Source organism: Alosa alosa, chromosome 8 (assembly GCF_017589495.1).
Source record: "Alosa alosa isolate M-15738 ecotype Scorff River chromosome 8, AALO_Geno_1.1, whole genome shotgun sequence".
Lineage (NCBI taxonomy): Eukaryota > Metazoa > Chordata > Actinopteri > Clupeiformes > Clupeidae > Alosa > Alosa alosa.
Genome location: NC_063196.1, coordinates 17085929 through 17106998, shown reverse-complemented (window position 1 = coordinate 17106998; position 21070 = coordinate 17085929). Strand labels below are relative to the sequence as shown.

The 21070-nt window shown below is 44.3% G+C and overlaps 1 protein-coding gene across 1 annotated transcript in view; it reads right to left on the bottom strand.

The window, feature by feature from the left end:
- Window positions 1–496: 496 nt before the first annotated feature.
- ift172 (intraflagellar transport 172) overlaps window positions 497–21070 on the bottom strand; it is a 59391-nt gene continuing 38817 nt past the window's right edge. The window contains exons 31-48 of the mRNA XM_048250309.1: window positions 20754–20847; window positions 20059–20123; window positions 17557–17737; window positions 16701–16810; window positions 15346–15475; window positions 13298–13396; window positions 12454–12563; window positions 11869–11932; window positions 9576–9662; window positions 7485–7601; window positions 5829–5939; window positions 5262–5381; window positions 4714–4809; window positions 4067–4126; window positions 3652–3750; window positions 2745–2898; window positions 1800–1891; window positions 497–1310 (exon numbers count right to left, since the gene is read on the bottom strand). Coding sequence (XP_048106266.1) covers window positions 1221–1310; window positions 1800–1891; window positions 2745–2898; window positions 3652–3750; window positions 4067–4126; window positions 4714–4809; window positions 5262–5381; window positions 5829–5939; window positions 7485–7601; window positions 9576–9662; window positions 11869–11932; window positions 12454–12563; window positions 13298–13396; window positions 15346–15475; window positions 16701–16810; window positions 17557–17737; window positions 20059–20123; window positions 20754–20847 — 1879 coding nt within the window. The 3' untranslated portion in view covers window positions 497–1220. The remainder of the gene's footprint in view (window positions 1311–1799; window positions 1892–2744; window positions 2899–3651; window positions 3751–4066; window positions 4127–4713; window positions 4810–5261; window positions 5382–5828; window positions 5940–7484; window positions 7602–9575; window positions 9663–11868; window positions 11933–12453; window positions 12564–13297; window positions 13397–15345; window positions 15476–16700; window positions 16811–17556; window positions 17738–20058; window positions 20124–20753; window positions 20848–21070) is intronic.

Here is a 21070-nt window from a genome sequence, read left to right as displayed (position 1 = left end):
TTATATTTACTGGATTCTCGCGAGAAGACGGTGCATCTAACAACCAGGCCTTCGAAATATTACGAAGACAGTAAAGAACACATACTGTAAAGGGATGCCAGAAAATCACAAATGCGGCAACAGAAGAGCATCGAGGTCTAACCTCACTAGCGCACAGGGAACATCTGGACAGATCAGGCCGCGTGAAAGCACCGCCAGTGGGTACCAGCAGTCCGACCAGCTGGTTAGCTGGAGGACCAAAGGGCATCTTGTCTTTGAGATTTACCGTCCACAAGAGGGTGCCGTTCACACATTCAGTAGCTGCTCTTTTCTATTTTAAATGAAAATATTATGGCTGATCATTCCGAAAAATACATGGGTAGGCGATGTTAGAACATATAACATTCAAACTATCTTTTGCCTTCAAATAAATAAAGTAACTACCAAAATGATTTAGGCATGCGAATTTGACTGATTTGTATTTTAACCTTCGTATTTGAATAATGACTGCTAGAGATAGAATATACAAATATACTTTATTAAGCACTTAACTCACAAATCACACTCAAAATGCAATACAATTCTATAATATATGAGAAAATATTTTGCATCACAAATATTAAGTACTTTGATTACATTGACAGCTACAGGTCTTTATGTGTTGTAGTTTACAATCATGTTTTGCTGTAAACACGTTTGAAAACCTGTCCACCTGACGTTTGACAATTGAATGGGAATTCCAGACAGGGATGCAGGTCGGAAAACGCAAACAGATTGCTTTGTGCTTTGCCACGGTCACGAGCCCCGCGACCCCCCGTCACAAGGGTGTGAAGTACGCAAACGCTCCACATTTTCATCCCACAGAATAAAATAACATTCACAGAGAGATGGCAGAGAGAGAGAGAGAGAGAGGCAGAGAGATAAAGACCGAGAGAGCTCCTGAAAATGGGAGACTACCCGGAGATCAGGTAAGAGCTCTCTGACCTCAACTCAAAGCGTTCCCATGGGAGGACCAGAGAACGATAGAGAGAGAGAGAGAAAAAAAAAAGAGAGAGAAAGAGAGAGAAGGGCAAAGACAATGAGAGAGGTAGAGACTGCATGCGTGACAAGTAGGAGGAATGATGGAGAAGGCAAATGAAATGGATGGAGAGAGACAGAGGAGGAAAGGGAGGAGACAAGGAAGAAAGGAGGGATGGAGGGAGGAAAAGAGGGAGAGATGGAGTGGAATCACATGAGCACTATCAGTGGAAAGAGTAGCCTGCGGTCGGGAGTCCTCCGCACCAGTGGTTCAGAAACTTCAACACGTCCTGGCACTCTGTGCTGTGGGTTGTCTGCAATGAGCACACACACACACGCACACACACACACACACATACGCACACACACACACACACACACACACACACACACACACACACACACACACACACACACACACACACACACACACACACACACACAAACCATAGAGTCACAGGTTACTGCTAAATACAATTCTGATATATTATGAAAAATGGAAAGCAAAGATGTCAAATTCTACCAAATACAGATGAGAAAGAAGAATCAGGTAGACAATCTCCTAGTGATTATGACAAAAACACTTTACATGATGAACTGTGTGTCTTTTTCTCTGCTCTACTAAAATGATGTGTTTGTAATCAAGCGTGTAAATGAATTATGCATCAAACAACCTCTTAAACATCCATGGATCACACGAGAGAGAAAGACGTGTGTGAGCGAGAGACAGAGAGCGAGTGACTGGTCTGCAAACGTGATAAGACGAGATGCTGCATCCACACACAAAGATGGCAAAATCTCACCTTGGTAGCCATTAGGAATTTGTTCCAGTCGTCTTTGTTTGCAGCCATCCCTGGTCTTTTGAACTCAATTTTATTCCGCAGGACTGGGTAACCTGTGTGTGTGTGTTTGTGTTTTTTTTTTTTTAGAAATAGAAAGAGAGGGGTTTTGTGATGATTGGCTTTACACAAAGCCTGTGAACCAATTAACAGGTTCTGACATTGCCATATTAACGATGTCCTTGAACAGAGAATAGCCTATACGTGTACATGAAAGGACATGGACACACAGAAACTAACAAACAAATAGTGAGGGTGATCAAAAGGCGTACTTTTGGACATGTCCATGCACACATACTATATAAACAAACACACACTATGAATAACAATCTTAATAGAGAATTATATGACATATCTTACTCTCCCTCCCATGAACTATAATCAATAAATATAATATAAATATAAATAAATATGTTGGCGCCGGGCCCGTCAATAGGGTGTCATTACAAGCATGTGAACTGAAGCTGATAGCCAACCCTGCCTGTCCAGGCCTGCCTCCAAACGCAGATATTGAAGAGAGAACTGCACACTTTGCAGCTGTTATTTTAAGGAGCTCTCCCAAAATATGCTTAGTAAATACTTTAGTCAGGGGAGAATGCTGAGTAATAAGCGTGTGTGTGTGTGTGTGTGTGTGTGTGTGTGTGTGCGTGCGTGCGCGCGTGTGTGTGTGTGTGGGAAAGAGTGTGTGCTCTCAACTCGGCAGTGAGTCTACTGAGATGGCCGCCAACAACAACACCAGTACAAAGCATAGGTGCACTTGTGTATTTATGTATTGCCGTGGCTGTGTGCTTTCTTCTGTATGTGCACTTGCTGTGCGTACAGTGTTTCTGTATGTGTGTGTGTGCGTGTGTGTGTGTGTGTGTGTGTGTGTGTGTGTGCATGTGTGTGTGTGTGTGTTGTGACACCCACCGGTGATGATGCAGGGTAGCGAGCGGATGCCGGTGTTGGCGGCGAGCAGAGAGGCCTCGTAGGTGTCGCGCTCGTCTCGGGGCAGCACCTGCTCCAGCCGCTGGTCCATGGACACGGTCAGCACCCAGTCCCGGATCTCCTCACGCTTCTCCACCTGCGGGCCGAGCCCGACACATCAGACCAAGCTCCCTCTCTCACACACACACACACACTCACACACAGCTGGGACAGCTACAGAACTCCGGCACACATCAGACCAAGCTCCCTCTCTCACACACACACACACACACACACCGCTGGGACACCGGCACACACACACACCCAGCATTGAGAATGCTACAGCACTCCAGCCACCACAACGCTCCCCATCGTGGTGTGGTGCACTGCTCAGCCAGACAGTTAACACATTGTGACACGGGGCTGGTGTGACATTTGACATGTGACATGATGGAAAAGACAGCATATGGCGTGACATGACCCCACACAATGATGTGACATTTGACGTGAGCTCTGACGTGATATGACATGACCTGACACAACATAGCATAATATAAAACAAAAAAACAACAACAAAAAAAAATAACAATTTGTGTCATTTGGCTAGACCGACCAACATCACAGATGTGCATCATGTAAGAAGTAAGATCACAGGAAAGCACTATAGCACATGAAGACGATGGTGTCACATAACTGGTGTGATTGAAAGCACTCTCAGCCCCAACACCTTTTCATACAGCACAATACCAAACATGCTGGGTGGAAAGAAACTATCGACAATATTGATGCAGAAAGATTCTCACATGCACACCCACACACACCAAAAAACAGATTCTTAGCCTAAATGAATCATTTAATTTTTAAGTGTCACAAAAAGATCCACAAATACAGTGCATTTTAAAAGCCTTACAGAGACATGCTGTTTGGCAGGCAGAGGGATTTCGAAGGGGATGTCTGTGTCTTGGAAGTCCGAATGATCCAGAGCGTCAAGGTTGCCTTCATCAATCCCCTGCAAGAAAAAAAAAAAAAAAATTTTATTACGCTTTTAGAACGTAACATTAAACGCTAATATCGTTCTCAGGAAACATACATTTAATACAATTTACTACCTTTCATTATGTATAAAAGTTAGTTAACATTTATAATATATTTGTACTGCATTTACATAAAACCTAGGTTCGATACAATAAACATCTCCAGCATTCACAAATCTTATTGTGATAGGCTGCGGTTTTAATCAAGCTTGAGCATACAGTGTGGAAAAAGACTGGCGTTTCATTTGAGGAGGCAACGGAGTGAAAATGTGAAAGGTGACGAGGACTCACGTCGGCCAGATCCAGGAAGCGGTTGAGGAAAATAAAGGCCATGTTCTCCCAGCCGACAGCCTGAGGGGAGGGAGACGGTCACCACATACACTCATCAGCGTGACATTCAACAACTAATAAGGAAACTAATATTGACATTTTTTTATTTAAGTTGTAGATACATTTGAGTTCTAGCCACACACAACATTTATTCCTTAACTTTTCCTCAACCTCTGAATTCTCCTTATCTGTCAGCCTCAAACAAGTGCAAGTGCAAGGCCATATCGATTTAACCTTTAATGCGACCTAACTCAGATTGGCGGACTGACAAACTAAGGTAACATTTCGACAAAATAATCGAGCCAAGCCAAACGGCTCTCTCTAACTTTCTGGTCTCTAACCTTATCCTCTGAACACACACACAAACACACACACACACACACACACACACACACACACAAATTCATATAAACGAGAGAGCACAGCGTGCCATGGGCCCATTTCTCATGGGCTTCGGAGGCCCTCCACGCTGCATTCTGCCTCGCCTGATTGGCTGAAGCCTGTGAGAGAACGTCCAGGTGGTGTGGCAGCGTGCTTCACCCCCAACCTATTCCCCCACTCCCCAAACACACACACACACACACACACACACACATCCCCAGGGTTACCTTGGCAGTGAGTCCTGCCTCGTAAAAGGCTTTGTCAGCTGGAATCAGCTCTGTGTGTCTCAGCAGAGCGATGGACAGCTTGGCTGCTATGGTACTCTAGAGATAGAGAGGGAGAAAGAACAGAGAGAGAGAGAGAGAGAGAGAGAGGAGAGGGAAAAAGAACAGAGAGAGAGAGAGGTTGAAAGACTATCAATTCAGACAGGTAAAAGGGCAGTGGACAAACAAAAGTCAACAGCAAAATTAAAGGGTCAGAAGGGAAAAAACAAATACAGGAAACAGTAAACAGTGACACCACCATCAAACATGGCCGTCACCTCCCCACTGTGCCAAACCCTGGGCCTCGTGAAAGCAGCAGACAGCACCATTACCCTGAGCACTCACGGCCGTGGACAGCCCCGCACGCGGGCCAGGTGTTTACTCACAGCTTTACTGGGCATCCGCCCCGATTTACCCAGACAGCCCTGGCCTTGGTCTGGGGCAGAGCCGCTCTGAAGATGGCTGCCTGCAAAATCGGTTAGCCCGAGCAAGCGGCGCGAGCTGTGACTCACCAGCTGGTCCAGGCCCCTGGCGGCCGAGCGGGAGGCGTAATAGTGGGCGATAAGCAGCATCTGCTCAAACTCCTCATGAGCTGGAGAGTTGGCCTCCGACGACTTGGTCATGTTCTCACACTGCACACACACACACACACACACACACACACACACACACACACACACACACACACAGACAGACCAGAAGAGGTCAGTGAGTTTAGAGGGGACTTGGTAAAAGGTACAGTATGTGCTTATTAGCATTAAATAAATCCAGCTAATTTTGATCCATTCATTATGCTCCTTGATCATTTCTAACTTTTTAAACACAAAACCCTTTACATAAAAATGAAATAAATATACAGTATATGACAACACACCAAATTCAAACTACCGGTACTTATTTTGCAATGCAAACCCCCTTCAAGTAGAAATGCCTATCACACCGTGTCTTGACAAAGGTGAATGACAACATGACTACATTTCAGAAAAAGCACTGCAGATTTCCTGAACACTGTGCCTGCCGAGTTCAAAACCCATATCAGTAGCCTGTGCTGAAGACCTCCAAGAAGTCTGTGCTCTCACCAACGCCAGCATGACGTCTCGGAGGTCGGCCCACATGCGGTAGGACTCGGCGTTGTCCCTCTGCGACTGGCCCAGGAGTTCCAGGAACATGCGCTTGTAGATGTTGAAGTTCTGAGAGCAGACGGGCACATGGAGGCACAGAGGAACCATTAGCCAGCACAGAGGAACCATTCGCCAGCACAGAGGAACCATTAGCCAGGCGAACTAACCGATGGTCTGAGATAAAAATGACTCTCCACTGGGATTGAAACAAGACTCTATAGGGCTGTATTTTGCACCCTGGCGCATGGCGTAAAACTAGTTTTCCAAGTTTAATTCGGTATTTTGCACGTTTATTTTTTAAACCAAGGGTGTGGCAATTAACAACCTAGGGAGTGGCCTGGCGCATTGTCTAAAAATCGCTATTGTACACCTGGTCAGAAGTCTATGGCGAGTTGTTTATATGTTATTTTAAGAGCGCACTGTCAACAGTCATATTGGCAGGTGCACGCACCATCCTTCTATCATTCATGAACGCACACCAGCGCACGTCCAGGCAAAACATTACAAATTGCAAGATTACAATGGGAAACATAATTAGAATAAAGATATTACGAAATACTGTACATCCCATGATGAGTAGTTATTCACCATCATTTGCAAATTGGTAATGACGGTTAAAAGTGATTAGGGGAGAGGTGAAGCACAGCTGAAGACGCACTGTCACGAGATATAAGCAACTCCTCTCCAGGATAAATGTTTTTTATTCAGTCATTTGAGCAATATTAGGGTAAGTATTGATTTTTCCAGCCTATGTTTTCGATGGTAACCCATTGTCAGTCAATAGTGAAAGTAACTGCATATATCTGTCTTGTCGTTGACTGACACCATGGTGAAGTTAGTTTCACTTTGCCAATGAGTTCAAATAATAGAGTGCAAATGCGTGAAGGCTATGCTAGGTTTTAGTAAAGCATGGTTTAGTGGAATGACTATTCCATACGGTCTCGCAAGCAGCTTCCTTCCAATGTGCCATTGAATGTCAAAATACTGATGCATTAATTTGACATTGTGCTTTGCGCCGTTAAAGGGAATGGCAGATGTCATTCTCATTGGTTTAAATGATGTTATACGCCCCAAACACACCCATGACTGATTAAAAAATCTAGGAACACCTTGTTGCGCCATGCACTCGACGTTTGATAACGAAAACCCTCCCAATGTGGACTTGACATCCTACTAAATTTGAATAAGCTTTTGACGAGTGACGATGCGCTTTTGACTGTCATGACAGGGCCCTTCGAGACAGAAGAATGCTCAGTTGACGTGTATGTGAGTGTAGGCAAGTCAGCAGGTAGCTACAAAAGCCACATGGCTCAAGTCAACAGGTAGCTACGAAAGCCACATGGCTCCATTAAGCAAGGAAGGCTTCCTCACACCTCCAGCAATTTAGATCAGTTTGCAACTAGCATTCAGTGGCACTCAAAATACAGTTTTAAGAAAATGAAGATGAAATCAAAAGTCAATGTAAAGTAACGTAAACTCGATTGTGACGTTACTGTTATTCTTAAAAGATGAACAGCCTTAGATAGTTAGCTAGTATATGAACTAGCCTACGAGGGCCACTCAAGAACTATATAATGGAGAGTTATCTTGTGTTATCATATTTAATATACCCACCTGCGGATTGGCAGGTACTCCGTGCTGGATGTAGAGGTTGAGGACCCTCTCCGGATCCCCCTCTTTGATCAGGTGAGTGGAGTATAGAGCCACGTACTTGTGGAGGATCTTATAGTTCTGTCAAAGGTTCGGGAGGAAATATGACACAAAGACTTAGAGTAATCTCCCCTCTGAAGCAGTGTTTGAATTCTAGGAGGACAAAGATATTGATTTAGGTAAAAAAAGGGGACAACTATGAGCAGCCATTGTTACTTCAGCCGAGCATGCTATGCGTTCGGTGCCGTCTGTCTGTCTGTCTGTCTGTGTGCAAGATTATGCTAAAACTACAGACCCGATTTTCATGAACCTTGGTGGAAAGGTGTAGCGTGGGTTAAGCATGAACCCCTTTCCATTTTGGAGTAGCTTCTACTCACAGGATGACTTGACAAATTTAGTTTAGCTTTTGTTAAAGACACTGCATTTGACCCCGGGGGAGGTCTGTGCACTCTGAGTGCCCTTCTGGTTCATTGTGATGATCATTTTATTTTTATTAAGACATACACTTGCTGTGCTGCTCCTTTCTTTTGTTGTGATATCAATGATGAAGTTCAATAAAATGGAATTATTCTCTCTCTAGTTTAGCAGCAAAAACGGGATGGAAAGCGCTTCTATCATGTCAGTATTATATAACGTTGAATATATCCAATAAAATGAATCACCATCTATTAGTGTGCATTTGGGTTTTGTCTAAACAGCCAATAAATAATACATCCCCTTTATGTGGAGAAATATTTATGGTGTGCAAGTCAGCAAATGACAAAACAATGCTTTTATTACATATGGAATCGAAGTCTACAAATAAAAATAGATCCTGTCAAGACTGAATTTTAGAGTATGAGGTTAGTTATTTCTTTCTATTTGCTGTTCAATTTAGTTTGTCTCAAGTAGCTTTATTTACCATACTTGTCTGATATCGACATGGTGTCTACTACCCCTCACCATGCTTTAGTTATGCTGCTATAGCATAGTGCTGTCATGGACTTTTCATGTGCCACGCCGTACAACCCCCCCCCCTCTCCTCTCTCCCTTTCTCTCTCTCTCTCTCAACTCTCCCTCTCTTGCCTATTCTCACTATGGTATACTGTAACAATATATAGTACCACTGATTACTTATTGACATTAACCATTTGGATTTTCAGCAATACTAACCCACTCTACATCTCTCTTTCTTCCCCCTTACTGTACCTCACTTGTGAGGTATATCATCACCAGTCATCAACCATCCGTGTGCCTGGCCCTCCTCTCACCCATCTCACCTAAAGTCCCATCCTCGGCTGCCCTATTACTGTCCCCCTATCTGGATTCCTGGCCCGTACAGCCTAGCGACCAATCACCTGCCTATGACAACTCTGCCCGGATTCCTGGCCCGTCTGCCGACCCACCACATGCCCCTTGACAACTCCCTTCCCCTGGACAATTCCAACGCTGGACTATTTGAACTTTCTGTCACTAAATCAGGATTAATGCATTATCATACCGGATACGTAATCATCCCACCTCTTGTAACTTTCACCTCAGGTGCTTTAAACACCATGTCCTATTCTCTACACCTGACTATCATATGCATTTGTCATGTATACAGACCTTACTGTCCTGTATTGACCCTAGGCAGATGGGTCAGGCCCTTGAGTCGTGGATCTGCTCGAGGTTTCTTCCTATATGTATCTCCAATTCTAGGGAGTTTTTCCTCCCCCTGTTACCCATGGGCCTCTCTCTTTCTTTTCTTTTCTTCCTTTCTTTCCTTTTTCTCTGATTGCCTACATTCTGTAAAGCGCCATGATACATGTGTAATGTTTTGGTGCTCTACAAGCACAATAAATTGAAATTGATATCTGAGTGTGTGAGTTTAAATGTCTTTAGTGTGAGTGTATATAAACTTCTGACTTCAAATGCACCTGTGTTATGTTAGAAATGTGAATTCAGCTTCTTCTCCAAATATTACTGGCATATTTATTCTCCAACTGAAGCCCTTGAGGATGACTGAGGGCAGGAGACAGCTCAGGGGCTGGTACCTGTATGACTGAGAGCAGGAGACAGCTCAGGGGCTGGTACCTGTTTGGACGCTGTGTCAATGCACTTCTCCCACTGGCCTCTCTCCGCGTACATGTCCAGGGCTGCCATGACGTCCACACCCACCAGCTGTAGAGAGAAAGCGTCGGAAACTCAAGCAGAGATAAGGGGCCATCTCCACCCAATTTAACACTGTTTCACTTTAACATAGTGTCATTTCAACACTGTCACTTTAACACTGAGGGCCAGATGTACTAATGCTTTTGCGCCCACTTGAGGCATATTTTCTTTGCAAGGTGCACGTAAAAAAATGGCGTGATATGTACTAATAAGCCGAAGGCGGGTAAAAGTGCAGACTGCCTGTTGCGGGAGCTGAAAATGGCAATTTGCGTTTTTCCATGTCATGCATTCATGAGGGTCAGGAGAAAGTTGCACTGTAAAAAGATTGGAGGAGAAGCGTTAAATGAGCCTAATTCCCCTGAGGTGTTCCCCTGTATGTATGAAAACACCCCATGAAAGCGCACGTCTGTTTTGTGGCGAAATATTTCCGCTTTGTAAAAGCATGTGTTAATCCAAACTGCGGTTAAACTGAGGTCAGTAAGAGCAACGTTCATAGACAACAGAATCGCTATTCAGAGCACTGGCCTGTCTAATGTCTTACTTCCACTTTCACGTCATCCACTTAGGATACGTTCAGACTAAGCGTCTTTTTCGTAGCTGCTGGCGTCCGTTTTACATTTTAATCGTATGGAGTAGACCGTGTTTTCAAAAAAGTTGTCGCCTTCTTTTAAATGCGACCGCAACCGTCTATTTTGCAGCTCAGAAGTTAAGAAATATTCAACTTCTAGCGGAAAAACGCCATAAGTCATGCGGTCTTTTTTACAGCTGACAAATCACAAGCGGATTACTGAGACCTGTGGTTTCAAATGACAACAAGTAAAAAATGGAGGTGACAGAACACCGGTTGAGAGACTCGTTTTAGTGTCTGAGCATAGGAAATGGTTTGACATGACTTCACAACTTTATCATAACATACCAAAAGCAATAGCCAACCCCATTTTTTTCTTCCGCGATATTTTGTATCCACACGTAACGTTAGTCACTTTGCCTATCAAAAAAAAAAACGCTTTTTTTTTCAAACTGAAAAAGTGGTCTGCATAACTTCTTTTGTCAGAAAAAAGACGCTAAGTCTAAACGTACCCTTAAACTGTCCTACTTGCTAGGTTTGACTATTGAACCTGTCACAGCCTAAGCAGTAGCACAAGTAGTTTGAGTAGAACTACTGCTCTTCATTATCACATTATCACACATTATTAATACATTATTATGTATTGTATTATTTCATGATCGCTTAATGTTTGATTCCTTTTAATGTTGCCATCAGATAACTTCATTCAACTGCGCTTGTGATTGAGGTATGCATTTAGTTGTGAACATTCGCAAATTGCGGTAGGGGGGCAGAGAAAGGAGCTGATTACCCACTGAGCTACAGGTATGATAAATAGCACGTAAACTGAAGAGCCATTGCGTTCGCTTTCTGCAGTTTGGCCATGGCGCTGATAACGCTATGTTCGGAAATGTACGTCCATCTGGTCCTGAGTGTCATTTCAACATTGTGTCCCTTTAACACTGAGCATAATTTTAACACTGTTTCTATTTAACACTGAGCATTATTTTAACACTCTTCCTGCATTCAACTTCACCGGCATTTGTTCATGTTTAGTTACATGCCTGTATATTCACCCTTATTTTATTCACCCATGAATATCATCAACAAACACTGTAGTTTTATCTTGTTCTGAACCTGTTTTGACATGCAACAGGACAGCAGTGATTAACATACTTCAACAATTGAGCCTTCAACATCATAAGGGGACATACAATTGCCTTTTACGCAATGTTCTTCTTTTTTTCTTTAATAATGTCCGTGACGTTCAAACAAAAGCACGGTGAAACATCGGGATGAGAGAGAGAACCAATTTGGTGCGTCAAGTGTATTATTCCAACTCGGATGAGTATAGGTCTCCATCCTAATTTGCCTTTCAACCACTGCAAATGGAATGAGAGGGTGTGTACAACAGACAGATGAAGACAGAGAGACAGACAAAGGAGAAAAGGAGGCCGAGATAAAGAGAAAAGATTGAGTGAGACAGAGAGAGTGGAAAAGAGTGAAAGGAAAGGACTGAGAAAAAATAGTATCAGGATGTGGCTTTTTGAAGTGCAACTACCACGGTTGTCAGTGTTGTCGTTACGGTTATTGCTAGTCCTCTGAAGCACCCATACGCAGACAGCAAACAGCTTTGTGTTCACCAACTGGAGTGCCAGAACTACTCACCGAGTCAACTTTGCCTTGGTTCTTCAAGTGCTCTTTGTAGCACTGATCCACATAATCTTCCAACCTAGAAAAAGATGGTACAGTGGTAGACACTCTCCATGGGAACAAACAAACGCATGGGGAGAGAGGGAGAGAGGGAGAGAGAAAGAGAGAGAGAAAGATATAGCACTTCTGCTTACAGAAGGCTTTTAGGAGATCCATAATGTGGAGAGGTGAGGTGTTGGAGTGTTTGATAACTTGTGAGGAGCGACAACAACAGCTCCCCTCCAACAAATGCACCAGATAAAAGATGTTTAACTGATACACTGCATATAATGCTCAAATTGAACAACTGTGCCTGAACTGAACTGATGACTGTCTTTGATAGAATAAAATATAAATAATCAAATAAATCACATAAATTGACAACTCGCACATTTAACAATATTGAGATTGGCCTTTGCAATGTTGAAGAAGCTGTACCGGATGTGTGTGTGTGTGTGTGTGTGTTTGTGTGTGTGTGCGTTTGTGTGTGTTATCTTCGCCTCCCAACAATTGTGTAGGTTGCAGCGTTGTCAGGGACGACCGGAGGGGGGTGGAGCTCACCTTGGATCCAGCTCCTTGGCTACCCTCTTGGCTTTGTTCCATTCTTCACCCGCTATGAAAGCATCCACAGCTCCCTTAATGAGGTCCAGGTTGAGATACAGCTCAGCTGCCTGGAAACACACACACACACACACACACACACACACACACACATTTTGTGTCTCAATGGGCTTTTGAAGCTCGAAGGACACCAGACAATAGGCAAAGAAAAATAAAAGTCTTTCATTTAGCATAATCCACTCTGTTCCTTTGGCTATCTTGTGCTTCTCAGTAGCCACACAGCCTACTCCTGTTTCCAGTGGCCCCTACTCTCTGCACAAAAGCTCTGACTGGCACCATGTTTTAGTCCCGTTTCTCTGCCCTTTCTTTGTAATTGCTGCACTGTTCTTGTGTAAGCCTATTGGCAATTTAACCTCACACAGCTGGTAAACACACCACAATACTATTTCTTTTTTTTATTTTATAATAGTGTGCTTCATAATGATTTTTCTCTCCACTCAATGCTGCCCTTTGAGAGTGGGTCTGTGTAGATGACGTGTACTTTCATAGCAAGGTTGAGTTTCTGGCAGAATGGAGGTCGCATATGCAGAGGGTTTTGGCAAACTGTTTACCCACAATCCACCAGAGTCTCTGACCTTGACAGTTAACTCTGTGCTTATGTAGAAAAGGGTTTTGCGCAACTGTGCAACAGCCTTCAAAGCTGATAAATACATTTGTAATTGAAAATTAGCAATGGGTTAAGAAAGGGAGGGGGTCAAACTGTACTGAAACTGTCCAGTACAAGCTAGTGTCCATCAAAGTATTGGATGGTGGATTGTAGGAGAGGAAGTGATGCGTAACTCACTGCGTTGTACTTCCTCATCTGGACGAGGCGTGGTCCCACAGCTTGGACGACCTCCACTGACCTGTCCTGACCCAGGAACTTAATAGCCAGCTCAGCAGCCTATTGGGTTGGGAAGAGACGGAAAGAGATCAGAGAATCAGAGCGATAGACAACCATGAAAAACAAAAGGACTCTGCCTGAAGCAGCAAGGGAAGCAGAGGCAAGACTCCAGACTCAAGACTTCAACCCCATGAGTGAGGACAGCCCCGGGAGAGGCCTTTCTTCTGTATGGCGAGACTGTTATGGTTTGTATAATTATATTATAGTATACTAGTGCAGTGCCCGTTCAAACATGCTATTCCTTTAGCCCAATTACATGCCTACAGGTCGGCCTGCTTTAAAAAATAGGATGATAGGGAAAAACATAATTCCAGGTAAGTATTCAATTATGAATACAGATAATATAATAACATACTAAATGTGAAATGAGCAGAATTTAAGCATTGCTGCATGTGACATTTTTTACAAATCATAATGACATAATCCTAACAGCTGTTTTGAGTCAAGGCTATATGCTTAGCCTATTGAATAACTTGATGATAGAGAAAACAAACCATTTTGTGGAATTTGCAACGGTGTGACTCAAAAACAGTCTCTGGTGGCCTATAAGTGACATCACACTCTGTCTGCCACTCGCTGGTTATGCTTTGCAAGTGTGGCATTCTGAGATGTTCTTTAATTCGGGACCATTATCGCTCGTTTCAATTTAGGACCTTGCAGTTGGAATTGTCGTTTGCTTATTCAAAGTTTAAAGACAGTCCAAAGTAGCCTGGGCTATTCGAAGTGTCCGTTTATTGCACATCAATTATTAAGTCATTTTGAAGAGCCACTGCATGTGTGTGTTGGCGTGATGTTGCAAAATCCGCGGAGTCATTTTATACAAGAAAACCGCATACAGGGGGTCTTTATTGTTGAGGTCAGACATGTTAACACATCTTGCACTCACTTAACTTTTTACCCGTGTAACCTACACTGATCCAGTTCTGCCAAAGCCCTGCTTCTATCCTCAGTGGTAGCTTACAGTACAGTGGTGTGTGGGAGGGGGAGTGGCTAGCAACGAAAGCCAACGTGTGCTTCTTTTACCGATATATTTAACGTTATCTTTTGCTTTTCTTATTCAAACAACATCAAATTTGGCACTGCACTTACTATAGTATAAGTATATATACTCTTTTAATCCCGTGAGGGAAATTTTATCTGCATTTATCCCAATCCGTGAATTAGTGAAACACACTCACTAATCCCGGCGCAGTGAGCTGCCTGCAACAACAGCGGCGCTTGGGGAGCAGTGAGGGGTTAGGTGCCTTGCTCAAGGGCACTTCAGCCGTGCCTACTGGTCGGGGTAACAAGTCCGAAGCACTAACTAGTAGGCCACGGCTGCCCCAAGCCCCAAGTACTCATGCCCATAGCAAGACACCTGCCAGGTTTGAAATCAGTCTGACAAACGGTCAGCGAGATATGCGTGCCACATACATTAGGACAGACACACAGACAGACACACGGACACTTCTTGCTTTATAGATAGATTATAGTATTTGTTTATTTTCATTGTTTATTTTCATTCGGCTATTGATTGCATTGACAATATTGTTTATTATTGCTATTCTCCTTAATGTAGTCTTACCAACTTTGTAAAACTGTTCACTGTTAATTTAGCTATTGTGTTGTTTCATTTGTAACTTTGTATAACTTCTGTATTGGTGCTTTGGACAAAAGTGTCTGCCAAATCCCATAACCATAACTGTGAACTGCACAGTACAGTATATACACACACATTAGGTATAGACACAGGTCAGTGTACTTGTGAGCACTGTTGATCATATTCTGGGGCTGAATGATCTGCAAACAGATGGATATCTGTGTGTTTTAACACACAACTGTGCTGTATGTGGTTTGTTTTTGTGTAGAAGTGTACATTGTGTGTGTGGCTGTAAATGTGTATTTGCACATTCAATTGGGTATTTGCACTAAAAAATGAACTCTTTGAAAGAGAGAGAACGAGAGCTCACCTTCATCCAACACTTCTCCATCAGGGCCACATTGGCGGTGTCCTTCACTCGCAGGTAACACTCCACCGCCCGGGCGTACTCGCCTGTCTGTTCCCACTCACGAGCCTGCTCCAGCACCCCCTCCACACCCCTGCACACACACACACACACACACACACACACACAGGTACCCATGCACACATTAGGAATGGCCATAAACACAAGAATACACAGGTTCATCCAGTATCCGACATAACTAACTTCACTGAAAGCATAGTTCAGCATTGTGCTTTTTAAGCATCACTGAAGCCGTTACACACAATCTGTGGAGCACCGACTTTTAACAGAGCCAAGGTCACTGAGAGCAAACCGTGCTTTCAGGGATGCACAAAGACAGCGGAAACAGACATCTTGGTGAGGAAACATTCTTCCTCCTTTCTTCCCCACGCTCTTCTTTCAGCCTACATCCCTTTCTACCTTCATGCTGCTGAATTAACGGAAAAAAAAAAATCTGTTCTTCCGTCGGAGAATCTAAATGAAGCGGCAAGAGGAGTCAACAAGAAAGTCGCCGTGTGTTAAAGTTCACACTTGACCACGCGAGAGGGCCAAATTATGCTTGATTGGGTCGTGCATCTAACCATGCTTAAGTATATTCTCTCTCTCTCTCCTTCTCTCTCTCTCTATCTCTCTCTCTCTCTCTTTTCCTGTCTCTTGGTTCATGAGAGACCTCTTTGATGTTTTCCCACAAGTCATTAAAAATAGGCAGAAATGATCAGTGGAGACAGGCGAGTTGTGCATCTGCTCCGTTAATGAGCTTCTCATTACCCATATAATTTGGGATAAAAAGCCGGCATGTTTTAATAAAGGCCACGGCAGGCATGCGTGTGTGTGTGTGTGTGTGTGTGTGTGTGTGTGTGTGTGTGAACGTGGATCACTGGCAGAGAAGGGACTGGGAGTGCTCTGTGTGCGTGCGTGTGTGTGTTTTTCTGAACGGGTCGCTCACTCGCTTGCTCATTCTCATCCATATACAGCGAGATACATGATGCGTCGGCCAGAGATGCCAATGGATTGCTAAGCCTATGTTTGTGAAAAAAGGCTGCAGCTGTGCTTCCAGTGCATAATGGAAAATGTTAATGTAAATGTAAATGTAAAATGTTATAAATGAAAGTGCACTTTGGCAGCTTTTTTTACAGGGACCCATCTGTGTATAGGAATTCATAGCAGATAAAAAGGGGACAGATCTATCACATGATCTAACAAATTATTATATCTGTTACATCATGTGATAAATGTTGGCTGACGTGTGTGTGGGTGTGTGTGTGTGTGTGTGTGTTTGTGTCTGACACAGGATGCGTCTGGAACACAAGGCTTCTTACCCGGGTCCTTTCTTGGACACCTCCATTTCATACTCCTCCTGCAGAATGGCCAGTTTGCTGGGGAGGTACTCTTTACAGAGCCGCATAGCATCGCTCCACATCTCTGAATCCTGTTCAAACACACACACACACAGATTCAAATGAAACATACACAACAGCACACAAGCAGGAAACTAAAAAATGCAGTACTTTGCTTCTTGAGAAGCGATGACGTGACGTGAAGTACAGTGTCCTGTTCAGGTCCCAGATCTTAATTTACGCCAGATTGGGATCGGTAACTAGTTTGTTGTTGTAAACAGAACGTTAAGGGGCACTCAGCAAGAGAGTTATACCGGTACTCACTTATTTACCCACTTCCCTATAAGTTATAGCCTAGTTATAGTATTGGTAATACTAATAATTGCCAACATCTTGTAGCTCTGTGACTTTTTCTTTCTCCTGACCCGTACTACGATAGTAGCGTCTGCCCGGTGCTCTGGGACCTCTTCATTTCCAAATGAAGCCCCACAAGCCCCCATGTATTTAACCATCTTTCCCTGTGATTTATGCGTCACGCGTAACCGCAGCTCTTAATTCAACCTTCCGAGGAAAAGTTCTCCCTTGGCTTTTCCTTGTTGTTGATGATGTTGTTGTTGCTGCTGACTTTTAGATTTTCATTAGCATTGCTAACACACTCCCCCCCCTCACAGCTGGTTATCAAGGAGCTGCAACACACTCTCCCCTCTCGCCTGTTTGCGTTAAAAAAGGCAACCAAAACAAAGACGAAAAAAACATACATAAAGAGCAAAACCAAAGGGGGTGAGGGCTCAAAGGAATTGGAGATTAAACAAGATGGCCGCCGACTGGGCGCTCTTACTTTGTAGTACTTGATGGCCAGCTCGGGCCTCTGCGCGCGCAGCAGGAAGGCCTCGGCTCTTTGGAAGTCCCGCTGGTCGAAGCAGTGCTTGGCCTGGCTCACTAGCACGTCGGACACACTGTCCGGGTCGTGAGCCTCGGCCACACGCTGCGCCCCGCCGTAGTCCTTCTGGTGCACATACCTGAGGGGGAAAAGACGAGGGAGACGGTCATCGGCGTACCTGAGCCCTACACGGTCATCGGCGTACCTGAGGCCCTACACTGTCATCGGCGTACCTGAGCCCTACACGGTCATCGGCGTACCTGAGCCCTACGCGGTCATCGGCGTACCTGAGCCCTATGCAGTCATTGGCTTACCTGAGGCCTAATACGATCATCGGCATACCTGAGCCCTATACGGTCATTGGCGTACCTGAGGCCTAATACGGTCATCGGCATACCTGAGCCCTATAAGGTCATCAGCGTAACTGAGGCCCTCCACGAAAATCAAGCTTTTTTTATTTAAATGGATTTTCATGAAACTCACTGAAAAATTATCTGGCATAGGCTATTTCCAATGTCTCTAAACTTCCAACTGCTGATGGGCCACAAACAGCAGGATCTGATGTCAAAAGTAATGGAGTTCATTAGTGAAGTCATCCATAAGCATAGAGGCTTAGGCCTACTACACAATGCATAAACTAATGATACTGGTAATGCCAGAGTAGGCCTGATATCTGCACTATATCCCCCCATCCAACTTGTCTGTTACTACCAAAGGATCATTAGGCCTATTACCAAACTGGATAACATTCCAAAGGGAGAATTAAGACAAAACAAAGTCAGAACTTGTTTATAGTAATAGTCAAACAATTTTGTTTGTAGGGGGGACAAAATCTATTAAAATCGTAAATCGAGTTTTATGTAAAAATGTAAATGTAAAATCATTTGAGATTTCTTTTTTTAGGCCAAATCGCCCAGCTCTACTGAACTGTAGCCTGAACATCAACACAAATGCCTGATGAGCTGACGAAAACGGAGACTACAAAAACCAACACAGCACAGATGCATCGACACTAACACAGTGTTTTCATTAGGACATTCCCTGAATATCAAACTGACAATCTTGATATTTTCCGCAGTTTAGTCTACCCCTTGAGCCAATAACGCTGGAGATCTGACTGTATCAATTAACAGTAAGTCAAGCAATCCCCAAAACAGTAATATCAACACAAAGTACAAAAGCTATGAACACTGACTCAAATCATTAGAAATATAGTTCCGGGCAAAAGCAATCGGCTAATGGAGCCCCACTGAACACTCTGCCCTGGACCAACACAGTGGAGTAATCTGGAAATGTTCGCTGCCATGATTTATAAAGGGGCCCATCTGGTGTTTACAGAGAAGTAGCGACTAATTCACTGGCTTGCTCTAATCTCTGCCAACATCAGGTGTGTTGGAGCTTCGCCATTTCTGGAGGTGTCTCTTGTGCCAATGAAGTAAAACTACCAAGAATTCTCTGGATGTCTTTGGCTTATTAGGTCTTCAGGCGAGAAATAAACTGCAGTATTTAACTTCTCCATAATCACAAGTCTGTGGGAACATTGTTCAGACACAATAACTCCCTAGCACAACACTGCAGGAGTTGACTTGAGCTTTGTGCACAAGAGCAAGCCTGCCTAGTGCAGCTACTAAACCTCTGCAGTGGATGCGCTCTGTTCTCCTGCTGTATGTCTCTGGTCTCCACTGTCTCCTGATGCTGCCACCTACAGGCCTGGCCTGCTCACTGCACCTCTCTCTCTCTCTCTCTCTCTGCTCCTCCTCTCCTCCTCTGCCCTGCCTTGCTGGAGCTGGAGGTGCGGAGCACGTGGCTGGTCCGCGTGAGGCACGGATCAAAGCTTCGGGCCCTGACAGCATCTGATCCCCCGCGCCACCTGTGTGCCCCCACTACCCTCTCTCTCTCTCTCTCTCTCTCTCTTACCTTCCTCTTCCTCTCTCTCTCTCGCTCATCCTCCTTCTCTATTCCCTCTCTTCTTGATCCCCTCGATTTGCTTTCGTCTCTCGCTCTCTCTTCCTCTATCTCTCGCCTCTCATCCTCTCTCTCTCTCTCTCTCTCTCTCTCTCTCTCTCCTCCTTGGATCAGCGTGTCTAAGTTATCAGGCCGTCCATGCTCGGCACCAGCTAATCAGGGCGGGTTGGGAAGTTCAGAGGAGCCTCGCTGGCAGCCCGGCATCCCCCTTTTGAAGTGTTGCTGAGGAAGAGCCTGAAGCCCCAACTCCTGCAGAGCATGCAACACACACAAACTGAAATTCTGAGTTTCACGACACACACACACACACACACACACACACACACACACACACACACACACACACACCCTGCAGTTCTCACAGTTTCTCCCAAACACACACACAGCACTCTCTCTCGCTCTCTCCCTCTCCCTCACACACACACACACACACACACACACACACACACACACACACACACACACACACACACACACACGCGGCAATGCACTTACATCAGCACGGCCTCCTTAGGCTTGCCGGCTTTAATGAACTCTGCCTCGGCCTCCGCAAACTTGCCCTTGAAAGATAAAGACCGAAGATGACATGACAAAAAAAATAAAAAACCGAGAGTGAGACAGAAAAAAATGACAGACACCTAGCACATTATGAGAAGATTAATAATTCAGATGTGACATTTAAGTAACTGGGGAGGCGGTGCAGCAAATTTAACACACCTGAATGACATATACACACACACACACACACACACACACAGACACACACACACACACACACACAGACAGACACACACAGACACACAGACACACACACACACACACACACACACACACACACACACACACACACACACAGACACACACACACACAGACACAGACATACACACACACACACACACACACAGACACACACACACACACACACACACACACACACAGAAGCAAACGTATAAATGTTTGAGAGACTGCAGAGAGAGCCAGGGTAAGGAGGGAAACCCTAAGTGACAGTGTGGCTTTTCTTTCAAGTCTTTCTATGCAGTGACAGCGGAATGATTATTCTTTTTTTATACCAAGGTGGAAGACGAACATATGGCAATGAAAGACAGAAAACAAGAGGGGGAGAGAGGGAGGGGAGAGAGGGAGAGAGAGAGAGAGAGAGAGAGAGAAAGAGAAAGAGACAGAAGTCTACCTCGTCCTCAAGGAACATGGCGTGCTTGTAGTGGACATCGGGGATCTTATGCTTGAGGGACAGGCGCGCCAACTCGAAGGCAAAGTCAAAAGAGCTGGAGACAGAGCAGACAGGAGTGGCACAGTCACAAACAACAACAGCGACAGCAGGCCTTTGTAAACAACAACAAAAAAGTGAACTTGGAGAAATGCCTCATCGTCATCGGGGAAAAAAAAGCAAACATTTGAAAAAGTTTTTAGACTTCCAAAATAAAATCTCTAAATATGCACCAGAAGAACTGGTGTGAGGTTTTGCATTTTAATGCACCATTATTATCC